The sequence below is a fragment of the Cyprinodon tularosa genome, unplaced genomic scaffold (assembly GCF_016077235.1).
Source record: "Cyprinodon tularosa strain WSP-4 unplaced genomic scaffold, ASM1607723v1 ctg394, whole genome shotgun sequence".
NCBI classification, from domain to species: domain Eukaryota; kingdom Metazoa; phylum Chordata; class Actinopteri; order Cyprinodontiformes; family Cyprinodontidae; genus Cyprinodon; species Cyprinodon tularosa.
The window spans coordinates 569,015-582,788 of NW_024039112.1; the positions used below are offsets into that span (position 1 = coordinate 569,015).

General features: G+C 38.5%; 1 protein-coding gene across 1 annotated transcript; it reads right to left on the minus strand.

Moving 5' to 3' along the window:
- Nucleotides 1–2,214: 2,214 nt before the first annotated feature.
- wdr74 (WD repeat domain 74) lies at nucleotides 2,215–9,680 on the minus strand. The gene is made up of 2 exons (XM_038297674.1): nucleotides 8,977–9,680; nucleotides 2,215–3,201 (listed from the first exon to the last, which is right to left on the minus strand). The coding sequence occupies exons 1-2, from the start codon at nucleotides 9,583–9,585 to the stop codon at nucleotides 2,683–2,685; spliced, it is 1,128 nt and encodes a 375-aa protein (XP_038153602.1). The 5' UTR covers nucleotides 9,586–9,680; the 3' UTR covers nucleotides 2,215–2,682.
- Between the last annotated feature and the right edge of the window lie 4,094 nt (nucleotides 9,681–13,774).

Consider the following 13,774-nt stretch of genomic DNA (forward strand, 5'->3'; position numbering starts at 1 on the left):
TATTCATTTCCTTGCATATATATATATATATATATATATATATATATATATATATATATATATATATATATATATATATATATATATATATATATATATATATACATATATATCAACTGTTTTCTCACCCCTCGTGAGAAAAAAAAAAACAGTTGTATATATATGTATATATATATATATAGCAATATTTTTCCGAGCTATCAAAATTAAATGTATAGATAAAAAAGCGAGAACTGTCTATGTTCATCGGAACATTTTGATCATTTAGTTATATTGATTGCCATGTTGTTCAGGGTTTGAGTCGGTCCCACATGTTCCACTGACTGCCTCATCTACACATATGGCGCTGCGCCGCACAGCTAAAGGGCTCCACGGCGCCATCTGCTAGATTGGAGTGCAGAGATTTTCTCTCATTGTTTTAGATAAAATTGTTTTGTTTTTTTAACAATCGATAAAAGGAAAAATCAATATATCGGCCAGCTTTAAATCACGATATATCAGCAAAAATCCCACAGCCCTATTTGATGAAGGAGTCTGAACTGTGATGAGATTATCTCCTTTTTAAAAAACCCTTCTCACCCAGACAATATGTTGCCCTGTCGGTGTGAGACAGCCCTAGCCTGATAAACCAGACTAAATGTGAGATTAAATGTGTAATTTAGTCTGACCCCAAAAAATGAAACATTGGATGATTGGTGATGAGAACCCGTTATTTTTCAAACCAACGCTCCACTCTGATGGTTCACTGTCAGCAGTATGACTCTTCCTGCTGTCGCTACTTAGTAAACTATATGGGGCTGATCGTCCTCTGCCAAGCGTAAAAAATTCCTCACCAACAATATTTTATTTCTTCCAGCTCACAAGAGTTGATACTAAGCATTCTTTCAGGAATCCCTAAATTATATTCAAGTGTTTAATATTTTTTTTCTCATTGTTCTTGTTTCTATCGATTTATATATGATGTAAATGTTTCCTTTAAATATTTCAACATTTTAGTTAGAATATTCATTAAATTTAGGTCTGGATTGTCATGGCGTTACAAGGCAGTTATTTAGGTTCTCTTTATATTTTCTTTATATCAAAACCCTGTCGATTTAAATCTACTTTGACCCCTGAGCAGCGGTAACTAAGGGGGAAATTCTCAGAAATAAAGTCAAAATTGCCAAAGTTGAAATAGGAATGTTTTGTTCTTTGCTTTTTTTGAGCAATGATTGTATTGATCTGTGTATACTGCATAATTCATAGTAGATCAGGAAGTGTTTGCTTTAGGATGGAAACCTTGTATGTATAAAACCATTCCTTTATTGTACATTTTCTTAACTTGTCTGTCTGCTATATTAACCAATAGGATGTGTTGAACTAGATCTGTGTTTTTTTACAACTTTTGTAAGACAGATTTTATAAAATATTGCATTAATTCATACAAAAATGTCTATTTGAATTCTATAAATCGAAGTTTTCTGACCATCTGCAATGAGGGACTGCAGTCCAGCATTCTATGCACTGCAGCTGTAGTATCTGGGCAAGAGCCGTCCGTCTGGTAAAGAATCCTGTTATTGGAAACTGTAAAGGTTGACTTTTTTTGCAACATAAAACTGACTCAGACTAAAACCTTTTTAAGTTTTAGTCAACTAAAACAGACTAAAACACATATCGTAATGACTAAAATGAGACTAAGACCAATAATAATTTTCGTTCTGAAGCCTAAATTTTCAGAATTTTCAGTCAACCCTATAGTAGGAATGGATTACAAAAGGAATCGATTTCTCTGACCACAAATGTAATTGTCAAAGATAAATATTTCCATTCAAAATATGTTGCCTTAAATACTCGGAAACAAAGTCCAGTGGATTGTTTAACTTTTTTGGAATTTGGAGCAATGGCGTGTTTATATTTATACATTTTAAGCTGAAACGTGTTTCTCCTTTTTAAAAAGTGGACCATCTTGGATTTTCTTCTTCAGCAAGTGAAAGATTTTTATTGGATACGGACTTCATCTGCTGCCCCGTTCAGACCACTGAGGAGGAAACTAACCCACTTCACATTGCAGCATAGTTTCAATATAACCAGATCTGAAGGATTTCCAACATGTTTAATGTGTTTTACAAGTAAACCAAGTTTAAATCCGACCTTAAAGGAGCCAGTTTTACAAAGCTAGATCAGATAAAGGACGAAGATAAAATGCAATAAAACATACATCTGCTAAACATCAGATAAAGTTTCAAATATTATTATTATATTTTAAGGCTTCTGCCACCCTAGAGATGCCGCCCTGGATGGTGAGCCATAACGGCCCCTTCACTGGTTTAACATGAAATGGAAACTCTGGTGTCATTTTTAGACCAAAGGAAGCCATCTTCAGGAAATCCCTTCAGCTCATAGTAAAGCAGAATGTTTTGGTCTCAGTGGTTCTCCTGACTCCAGACGGCTATTTATTCTCACCAGATAGAAAAGAAAAAGATTTTAGTCTTGTATTAAAAGGGTTTATTTATTTAACTACAGTTAGAAAAATAAACTGTAAAGGATGCGAAACCTGAAGACAAATCCATCAGAACCGACCCGATAAGGTCTTCAGGTGTTTTTAGGTTTAACAAAGTCTTTTGATCAGTTCAACAGCTTTAAATCTGTTCCAGTCTGCAGACGCTGAAATCTCCCACACTCTTCTCACACTTTGAACACCTCTCAGTCTCCTCCTTTATTCTTCTTTTTCTTCACCTCATCTCCTCCAGTTGTTTTCCTCTTCGTCGCCCCCTCCTCCACCTGCTCCATGCTGTCCCACACCTCATCCTCTTCCTCCTTCACCTCCTGCTCAGCCCCTCCCTCTGCAGGCCCCCCCACCGCCTCCTTCTGCAGCGCCCTGCTGGCCAGCAGGAGGCAGTTCAGTCGGGACTTCAGGTAGACTTTGTGCTGCAGCGTTCGGTCCTCCAGGCTGTGGATGCGGAGGAAGCGGTCCAGGCCACAGGACGCCACCAGGGGCTGGGAGGCGTGGGACTGCAGGGCCCGCACGCCGCCCGACAGCCCCTTCAGACAGCCGCGGACCAGCCCCTTCCTCAGGTCCAGCACGGCGATCTGACCGTGGGTGTTTCCCACCACCACGGCGTTCCCCGCGGCGGTCAGAGACAGAGCCGTGAGCGGATACTCCCCGAACTCGGCCTCCAGGACGGGACGCCGCTGAGGGGTCGAAGGGTCAAACACGTGAACCTGAGGGGAGAAAGAATAAAACAGCTGAAGTCAGCTTCACGTTCCTTTCCTCGACTTTAGGCCGATCAGACCTCAGCCTCCCCTTCCTCAGGATGAGCCGGATAACCCCGGGTTGCTGTGGTTTCAGCATCGAGCTGCTGACTCACTGGATCATTGGAGCAGCTGGAAAAAACAACACGTCCACATGGAGTAAAGGCAGGATATCGGATTTAATCAGAACATTTTTCCCAGAAATTTTTAAAGATTCCAGTTAAAACATCTGAACTTCTGCTACAGTTTAATTCTCCAAAGTGACAATAACAGGGTTTATACAGGACTGGCTAATTCTAATCTAATGCTCTTTGAATTCATTTTAATGCCGATAACACAGCAAAATCTTCATCTTTACCATCGACAGGCTGCAGCCGTGTCCTGAATTCCTCGTTTTCCAGCCACCTTTGCTGAAATTAGCAGGTTCCTAGTCTCTAGCTTTTTTTCTGCCTCAAGCTTCTTTTCCGAACGAACGGCTTTACGATCAACCGGAAGCAGTTCCACGCAAATACATTGCGACCTTTCCAGAACACTTTATGACCATCATGGTTCAGCAGCACAGAAGTAACCTACTGTCATAAAAAATAAAATACTGGATTTCATCACCCTGCAGCATCTGGATCAGAACCTAAAACAGGGTTTATACAGGAATGAATAACTCAAATTTATTGCTATTTAATGCTCTTTTAATGCTCTTAGAAATAATTTTAATGCCACCAACAGGTACCCGTCGACAGGCTGCAGCCGTGTCCCGCATTCCTCGTTTTCCCCAACCACTATTGTTGAAATTAGCTCCCCCCCCATTCTGTAGCTTTTTCTCTGACTCGAGCTTCTTGTCTGAACATACAGCTTTGCGATCAAGCGGACGCAGTTTCACGCAAATATATCGCGATATAATATGTCTGACGAAATTGTTTTTATAAACCTTTTTTTTTTTAAATAAAGCATTTTAAATGCCACAATAAACACATTTAATGAATTTCAATGCCAATTAAGGACTTAATTTAAAAAAAATAAATAAATAAAAAAAAATAATTTGATGACTTAATGATTTTTAATGACCCGCGGAAAACCCTGTAAAAGCTCAGCCTGTTTAACCGTTAACCTGTTTTAATTCCTCAACCTCCATCACATCATTTCATATTCCTTATTTTAAACCATGCAGCACTGAGTTTAATGCTGTAGCTGTTCTAAAGCGCTCCAGAACCCCACAGTGAGCCGCTAATCAGAGTCACTAAATGATTTAATAACATTAATATTGATCATGAATTCATCAACAATGATTAAATATTTGGCCAATTATTCCACATGGTTGTCGTTTTAGTCGCCTGAGCGGCACCAGCAGTCAGACATCCACAATACTGCTTTATTTTTTTGTACTTCTATCCAGGTCATGACATCATGGTGCATTCAATTACACCTTGTACATTTCAGCGCCTGCTGAAATAGAAAGTTAATTTATATCACAAAGCCGGTTTAGTGCCGCTCCAGACTAACTTTCCTGCACATTCTGGCTTTTCTGTCTGAGAAAACCGTTACTCTGAGTATTTCCTGAGATCTTGAAGAACCTGTCATGGTTGAAGTGTTGATACAGCAGAGTGCGATTAAAGCGTTATTAGAGGTTTTCTTTTCTAGAACATCTGGGCCCAGAGTAAAGGAATCAAAATTTGAGGGACGTTTGGTGACTGAAAGGATCATTCTAGTAAACAGCAGATGGCCTACTTTGCAAAAGGACTTGAATGCACCATGAAATGTAAACGAGGAGGAAAACATCTGGTAGAGGAGGAGAAATCTGGCCTGCCTATTCAAAAGCCATTCACTCAGACTTTGGATAACGGATTTGATCCAATCCTAAAAAACGATTTATCAATGCAAATAGAAAAAAAAAATGCTTACAAATTTAGATGAGATCAAGCAACCCGATCCTGGTTCTGATCCAGATCAAACCTTGAGTTTTGTAGGATTGGAATCCCTTTGACCCAAATAAAGATGAATTAAAGGATTTTAGGCCCAAAATGTTGTCCAGCATAACATTGGATCAAAAACCCGACATTAAACCCTCTTCATCTGTACAGTTTTATTGTCATTTGTTCAACAATCAGGCTAATTGGATAAGGTAGCCTATGTAGCCTGTTTTTGAGCTTAGGTCTGCAGCAGAGGTGTCAAGCAACAAAGTACAAATACTTTGTTGCTGTACTTAAGTACACTTTTTAGGTATCTATACTTTACTCCATTACTTATTTTTCTTCCTACTTCTGACTTCTACTAATTACATTTTCACAAAAGTGTCTGTACTTTCTATTCCTTTCATTTTCAAAACAAACGTTACTCGTTACTCTTGGCTTCAGTTTAATGTTTATAAATATTTTACGTAATGTGCGCCATCCAATGCAGATCATTGGCTCCATCCACATCTAGTGAAAACTAGTGTAAATGGATGAGTCATAGAACGCAAACACTATTTGTCAAATTTGTGCTGATGGCTGACGCCAAAGAATTTTTCAAAATAGTCGAAAAATTGAGCTTTCATTTTATATAGTGGCATCTGGCTGTTTTTTTTAAAGGTTACTTTATACTTTTATACTTTAAGTAGTTTTTGGAGCACATTTTTTCACTTTTACTTGAGTAAAAGTCAAGTTGATACTTTTTTTTTTTGCACTGCTCTGCAGTAAAGTATGTAAGGTCATAAAATACCTGCCAGTTGAGATCAGTTTTTCTGAATGCAGAAGTGATGGTTAATACTGCCATCTGCTGGTGGATGGGCAACAAATCATTATCCTGCTGCAAATGATCGGGATCTGGTGACCTTCCAATCTGGGAATGTGGACCAGATTGATCCAATCCAACGTTAACAGCTCAAAACAGAGATGGAATATATGATCCTGGATCCCAAAGAAAAGCATTGGCAAATCAGAACCACTGATCCAAACAGGATTGGTTGTTTCCTGCTAAGTTGGGGAGGTGATGGCCTAGACCAGAGCTCACGGATTAGCAGACCGCAGTCCGGATCCAGACCCACCTACTGGCTAATCCGGACCCAACCTGATTAAAAACATTTATAATTACCACATGTTTGAAGACAGTGTCTAACTTCACTTGCGCTGCCTCCCTTGTTAATATGGAAGCCTTCTCTAATTCAAAAAACACTTTAGATTTTAAAATGGAAAAATTTACAATTTTTTTATGTAGAAATTCAATGTATAACATTGCTGCATAAAAAGAATTTGTTTTATTTCAGTGTTAGATTCTATTCAAAGTAACTGATTATAATTAAAAATGTCTCCGGTAGGCCTGTCACGATAAATTTTGCTGAACGATTAATTGTCTCAAAACTTATTGCGATAAACGATAATATTGTTTGAAGACTCTGATTTAAAGGAAATGATGTATTAATGCATGTGATTTCCTGCCAAAGATAAACACAATTTATTTTCATCAGAACACTTAACACTGCAACTGGTTAACAAAATAAAACGGGAAATAAAAATCAAATGGACTCTAAAAATACACTTGAATTAAAAACTAAACACAAGATGTCGGTTCTTTGCTTCTGTACATAAACCACTAATTGTTTAAAATTACTTAATTCAGAAATTTTTGGGTTATCCATAAGTAATGAACTTTGCTGAATGGAGCCACAAAACTACTGTAAATAGCAGTTTCAGCCGACGCTCTTATAAGTGGCGTAGTAGCACAGGCACACTCAGTAGGGTTAAACAAGCGCACCCTTTCCCAGGCTGTCGTTCTATTGGCTGGAATGGTTGCTAGGCGACGATCCAAGTGCAATCCGAGAGAGAGCAGAAAAAATCCGCAAGCAGAGCCTGCGGGTTTGCGAGCGTATTTCAGACCCGAGCAGAGCGCGGTTTGTGCGCGAAGAGAAGGAGGCAAGCGAGAGGAGAAAATATCTGTGCAAGAAGCATTAAATCTGAGAGAAGAAACAAAGATTTGAGAGAGAAGAGAAAATATTTGAGAGAGAGCGCATGTTTTGAGTGTGAGCATTATAAGTTTTGAGTGCAAGAAGATGAAATTCTTTTCTCAAATTGAAATTATGTGCTCTTGCATTATGGCAGGATAATTCTCCCATAGCCTGCCGATTAATTGCTTCAGTGATGGTGGACTGTCGCAAACTTGAAGACACAGGCGGGCCACCGCTTGTACTTTTTGTCCTCAGCTGGAGAAACTTTGCTGGGTGGTTGTGCTTTAGCTGCATGTGAAGGTTGGTTTTATTGCTGCTCTTAGTTGCTACTGTTTTATGACAACATACTGGCTCGCATAGGTTCAGCGGTTTGCCTCTCTCATTCGGTTTGAATCTGAAGTATTCCCACACTGCGGCTGTTGCATTAGGCTTTGAAAGCAGTTCCATTTCAAGCTTTTCCACCCTAACATAAGATGTGTTTGTTTTTTTACCTCGCTAACTCCTAACGGGGCTCTAAAGCTGAAGAAGTAAAAAATGATGCGCGCCGACTACCTGATGCGATAGTCCACTCCTCCTCATTTTTTCCCTTACTAGTCAGTGGATAGCACCGGAGTTAAGCCTTTTCATCCAGTGTCATCAATAGAAAGAGAAAAACACAAGCAGAGATGATATAGCTGATAAATTAAATGACGTGGATAGTTTTTATTTATCTTGCGACTAATTGATTTATTGATTATCGTGACAGGACTAGTCTCCGGACCTTTACTGGTTGAGGATTTTCTTTATTCGGACCCTGCTGATTTTTTATTGGTCACTTCTGATCTAGTGGTTACAGCAGTTGTGCTCTGAGGAGGTTAAAGGTACCCGGCTCGATCACCACAGCTGGCACTCAGGGTCCCTGAGCAAGACCCTTAACCTCACACTGCTCTCAGGGTGCTGTAAACAATGGCAGCCCACTGCTCTCCAAGGGGATGGGTTCAATGCAGATGTGAATTACTACAATACGAGATCAATAAAGTTCAAATATTCAACTATAAAGACATTTAAAAACTAAAAACCTGCAGCTATGTTCTGGGTCAGTACCTTTAACTGATCCAGTCTGCTGACTGACCCCCCCTTGCTGTGCCACCTCTAATCTTTCAGTCTGACAGATGTTAGGGAACACTCCAGATGTGCGCTACTAAATGGAAGGTGTTTTCATTATGTTAACTGGAAGCTGTTCTCATTTTTCTCTCTTTTTAAAACATTTCTTATCACTCCTGCACTGCATTTTATTCCTATAAGTCTGTTTCTTCTTCTGTTCATTTGAATTTTTGTTTCTTTCCATCTTATTTATTCTTGTAGTCAATGCATAACATGGATGCATAAACATCTTATTTTATTTCAGTAATGAATTCTGTTTAAAGTAATGGATAATTGCGGCTCAGAGAGCGTGTGTTGCAGAAGTTAAAGCCCTGCTTCCGGTCCAGACTGACCCCCTTCAGGATCCAGGTCTCAGAACCAAGCCACACTAAAGGTTTCTTCCTGTTAAGATGGAGTTTTTCCTCTCCACTGTCACTACAAGCATGCTTAGTGTGAGGGATTGTATTTTAGTCAATGAATTGATGCAATCAGCTGGTTTTCCTTAGATAGAAAACTTTGAATCAATTTGACTGTATGATCTGGTCGAACTGTAAAGTGCCTTGAGATGACATGTGTTGTGAATTAGCGCTATAGAAATAAACTGGATTGCAGGTTTTAATAATGATCTTTCTTCCTCCTGTTTGATCCCATCAGACCCAGATGTCCCACTGTGAGCCAAACTAAGCCAGATCCTGTCTATCGGTTACCTGATGGTACCCTGTGCAGGTGACCACCTTGTCGGAGTCCGGGATGAAGCCAATGTCTCGGACCCAATGCGGCCTCCGCAGGGCCAGCCAGTCGTCCCGCAGGTTCTTTGCGGTGAACAGCGGTTTTTCAGGCCGCTCCAGGTCCCAGATCTTCAGGCCGTTCTCTTTACCCCCCGTAGCCACCCTGTTCGGGTCCGCTGGGCTCTGTCTCATCCTGCACACGTTCCTGCCCGCGTCCAGCTCGGCCACCGGCCCGCTGCTGTCCTCCCTCCACACCCGCAGCTTACCGCACTCCACGCAGGTGATGATGGCGGAGCCCCGCAGCGAGGCCAGCCCGCAGTAGCCGCCGTCCTGCGGGTCTCCGAAGCTCCGGGCCTCTGTGAAGACGCCTTTCTCGGTACTGAAGGTTCGGACGGTTCCGTCCAAACAGCCGACCAGTAGCTCGCTCTCGGCGGAGTCCCCCCAGCACAGCGCGCGGATCTCCTGCTCGCGGCTCAGAGAGCGCGTGTTGCAGAAGTTAAAGGCCTGCTTCCGGTCCAGACTGACCCCCTTCAGGATCCCGGTCTCAGAACCGAGCCACACGGAACACAAGCGACTGCGCTCCTCCATCACAGCGGACTGACAACAGCTGATAGCTGAACAAACTGGATCAGACACACGTGTAGCTGCTGTGTCGCGACAAAACTACGTCACTCTGAATCTTCTTCTTCTATTGAGTTTTCTGGCAGTTTGCATCCTGTGTGCATTACCGCCATCAACTGGACGGAGATGTAATTCAGAAATATAATGCCTACATATCTTTATAACTTCATGAAACTAAATTCTATCTATACTTATACACACGCACATACACACACTAAATTCTCCCAGCTAATTCTGTATCTTTTAAATATTTAATAAGTGCTTTAATTATCCTATCTGATTGATGCTTCCCTAATAAATCTGCCATCTTTACTGAACTCCCTATTACCCTTTCCAGTTCTTTCCTCTCTTTTATATATTTGCTACAATAGATCAACACATATTCTACTCCTTCGATTTCTCCACAATAACAACAATTACCCGTTGGATGTTTCCCTATTATTTTTAGACCTGCATTTAAAGTATGCCCAATCCTTAACCTGTTTATCCATATTTCCTCTCTTCTACTCATTATACTGTTGTATCTTATGCTAATATCTTTATGTATTTTATATAAATGTCTTCCTTTTTTTTTCTAAATTCCATCTCTTCTGCCATACCTTAATTATTTTATATGTAATAATTACTTTTATTTCTGTTCTACTTAGCGGGACATCATATTCAATTTCTCCTACTTTAACTGCTTCTTTAGCTAACTTATCTACTTTTTCATTACCTAAAATTCCTTTGTGTGCTGGAACCCATGTGAATTGAATACTTATATTTTGTTGCCTTATACCATACATTAAATAACTGACTTCATCTAAAAGATCTTGATGGCTTTCAGATTTTCCACTTTTAAAACTAGTCAGGCAAGACATTGAATCTGAACAGATAACTACATTTCTAGGCTTCACCTCCAGCACCCATTGCAATGCCAAAATAATTGCCAACATCTCTGCTGAAAAAATTGATAAATTATCTGTTGTTCTTCTCTTGATAGAAATATTTTCTTTTGGAATGTATACTGCTACTCCTGTTTTACCATTTTCCTCTTTTGATGCATCTGTATATATTTGTGTCATATTTTCATACCTTACTTCTAGATGCTGCTGAATAATTTGATACGAACCTCCACAAGACTGTTCTATTTTTTTAGTTTCTAAATTTACTATTGGCATTTCGAAAAACCATGGAGCAATTTTAGATGTACTTACAGTTTTACAGTATGTTATATTACTTATCCCAGAATACTCTGCATAAATATTTCCTTCCCATCCAAAACTCCTTATATTATGGCCATATTCCCAACATTCTCTGAATATCTGTTTAGTAGGGTGATTTTCCTCATGCCCTTGTAAATTTAACCAGTAATTTATTGACAGTTTCATCCTCCTTAAGTCCAGTGGCATTTCTCCAGTAATCACTTGAAGAGCAGGAACTGGAGATGTTCTAAAAGCACCACTAACCTAATATCACTATCCTAAGCGCTTTGGCTTGGATTCTATCTAGATCTGACAACAAAGAATTTGCAGCTGATTTATAAACAATACATCCATAGTCCAACACAGATCGAATTAAAACATCATATATTCTTTTCAAGGATGAGCTAGTTGCCCCCAGTCATTCCCTGACAAAAATTTCAATATATTAATACCTTTTTTACGTTTATCAATAATCTTCTGCATATGTATCTTAAATGAAAGTTTTTCATCAAACCATACACCAAGGTACCTTATCATATTTACCTGTTTCAATTTATGCCCATATAATCTAAGATCTACTGTTGGATTATCCCTTTTTCCTTGAAAAACATAATACTTGTGTCTTCTCAACAGACAAACGAAACCCCCATTCGTGTGACCATCTTTCTACCGTTTTAATTGCTGATTGCATTCTATTTTTTAAATAACTAAGATTTCCTCCTCTCACCCATAATGCCCCATCATCTGCATATAATGCTTTATTAATTCTAAAATCTATATTATCAAAAATATCATTAATCATTATATTAAAAAGCACTGGACTACATACACTACCTTGTGGAGTTCCATTTTGTATATCATAAATGTTTGAATAATTTACCCCAACTCTTACTTCTAATGTTCTATTCTTTAAAAAATCCTTAATCCAGTTAAACATCTTTCCTTTAATTCCCATTTTATTCATCTTAATTAATAAACCCTCCTTCCAAAGCATATCATATGCTTTTTCAATATCAAAAAATGTAGCTAAGAGAATTTCTTTATGTACCTGAGCCTTTCTTATTTCATTTTCTAAACAAACAATTGGATCTACTGTAGTCCGTCCACTTCTAAAGCCACTCTGATAAGGGGATAAAAGATCTCTTTTTTCTATTTCATACATTAATCTTCTAGTTATCATTCTCTCCATCAATTTACATAAATTAGAAGTAAGAGCTATAGGCCTATAACTTTTAACCTCTCCTTTATCCTTACCTGGCTTTAATATTGGTACAATGATTGAATGCTTCCAGCTTAAGGGCAATTCACCTTGTTCCCATACTTTATTGTATAACTTTAAAATTATTCCTTTAGCATCATCTGATAAATGTTCAATCATCCTATAGCATATGCCATCTTTACCTGGAGATGTATTTTTAACTCCTATCAATGCTCTATTCATTTCAAAAAATGTAAATTCTTTATCTAAAATACTTCCATCAATCTCTTTTCTATTTAAAATTTCTCTATTATCTTTCACTCTGAATCGACCGTTCTTCTTCTTTTCTATTATGGCGGATCGCAAGCAACCTTAAGGTGCATTTACCGCCACCTACTGTACAGGACTGTGTAGCAACATTACCTTACATCAAATTCTATTTTTTAATCTTGTATTCTGTAGATAAATAAATATTACTTTCCTTAATCTATGAATAACCTTCATTTTCCTTCATTTCCTAATATTCCTTTAAGACTCCATCTTTGGCCTGTCCTTCCAACCAACCTTCTCAATTTCTCCCTTTCATATTAATAAGTTTACAATTCATCAGCACGTGTTCTATATTTTCTTTTTCTCCACATCCTTCACATTTATCATTATTTTTCCTCCCTGTTAGATATAGACATTTCAATAGGTATGACCCACTCTTAATCTGATCATTATTACTTATTCCTTCTATTTCTCTCATTAATGATTCTATTTAATACTGGTTTTTCTACCTTATATAATCCTCCTCCTTTCTTATCTTCCACCTCTTTTGCCATTTTTCCATTTCTTTACTTGTAATAAGTGATTTTCCTTCTCCTTTCCCAACAGGAATAATTTTTGTTATTGTTCCCTCTAAAGCCCTATTTGCTAATATATCTGCCTTTTCATTGCCTTTTACAGCTTCATGTGCTGGAGCCTAACATAACCAAATATCAATGCCACTATATAATCTAAACAGACTGTGCTGAATTTCTAATAGTAAATATTTTCTATCATTTCCTTCTCCCTGAGATACTTTCTAAAACTGCTTTGGAATCTGTACAGACCACCACCCTGTCTGGTCTAACCTGCTCTACCCAGTGTAAGCTTACTATATCTGCCACCATTTCTGCTGTGAAAACAGATTGATCTGATATTCTTTTAGAAATATATATTTTAAACTCCGGTTTATATATTCCTATTCCCACATAGGGGTCCCTATGTCCCCCAGCAGTCTAAGCCTATAGCAGCGTAACTATAGAGACGCTCAGGATAACCTGAGCCACTCTAACTATAAGCTTTATCAAAACGGAAAGTTTTAAGCCTACCTTTTTTTTTTATCACTGCTGCACTTTAAAAATGGAAATGTCTTGAGAGCTTCACTTAACAAAATTTATTTTTGTATACACTCTGTGTGTACAAAATGACAATAAAGTCTATCTAAATTTAAGTTTGGTGACATGATGTGTACCACACTCAACATGGACCAGAGGAAGGGACGGAAAGAGTTGTCACAGGAGATTAGAAATAGAAATAAGAAATGTTGAAGGTTCTGCCACGGCACATCAGCTCTATGTTCACAGATGGAAAAATTAAGGATATAAAAAAAGAACAATGTTTCTACTGTGAAACATGGAGGAGGCACTGTTATGTTCTGGGGCTGCTTAGCTTCATCTGGCACAAGGTGTCTGAATATGTGCAGCGTTTCATGAAATCTCAAGACTATCAGGGGATTCTAGAAAGATAT

Bases quoted from the DNA above. Each gene is read 5' to 3' on its own strand.
- wdr74 (XM_038297674.1), bottom strand. From the start codon at position 9,585: ATGGAGGAGCGCAGTCGCTTGTGTTCCGTGTGGCTCGGTTCTGAGACC. The intron at 3,202-8,976 runs GTAACCGATAGA...TTCTCCCCTCAG, and splicing joins CCTGCACAGGGTACCATCAG to GTTCACGTGTTTGACCCTTC.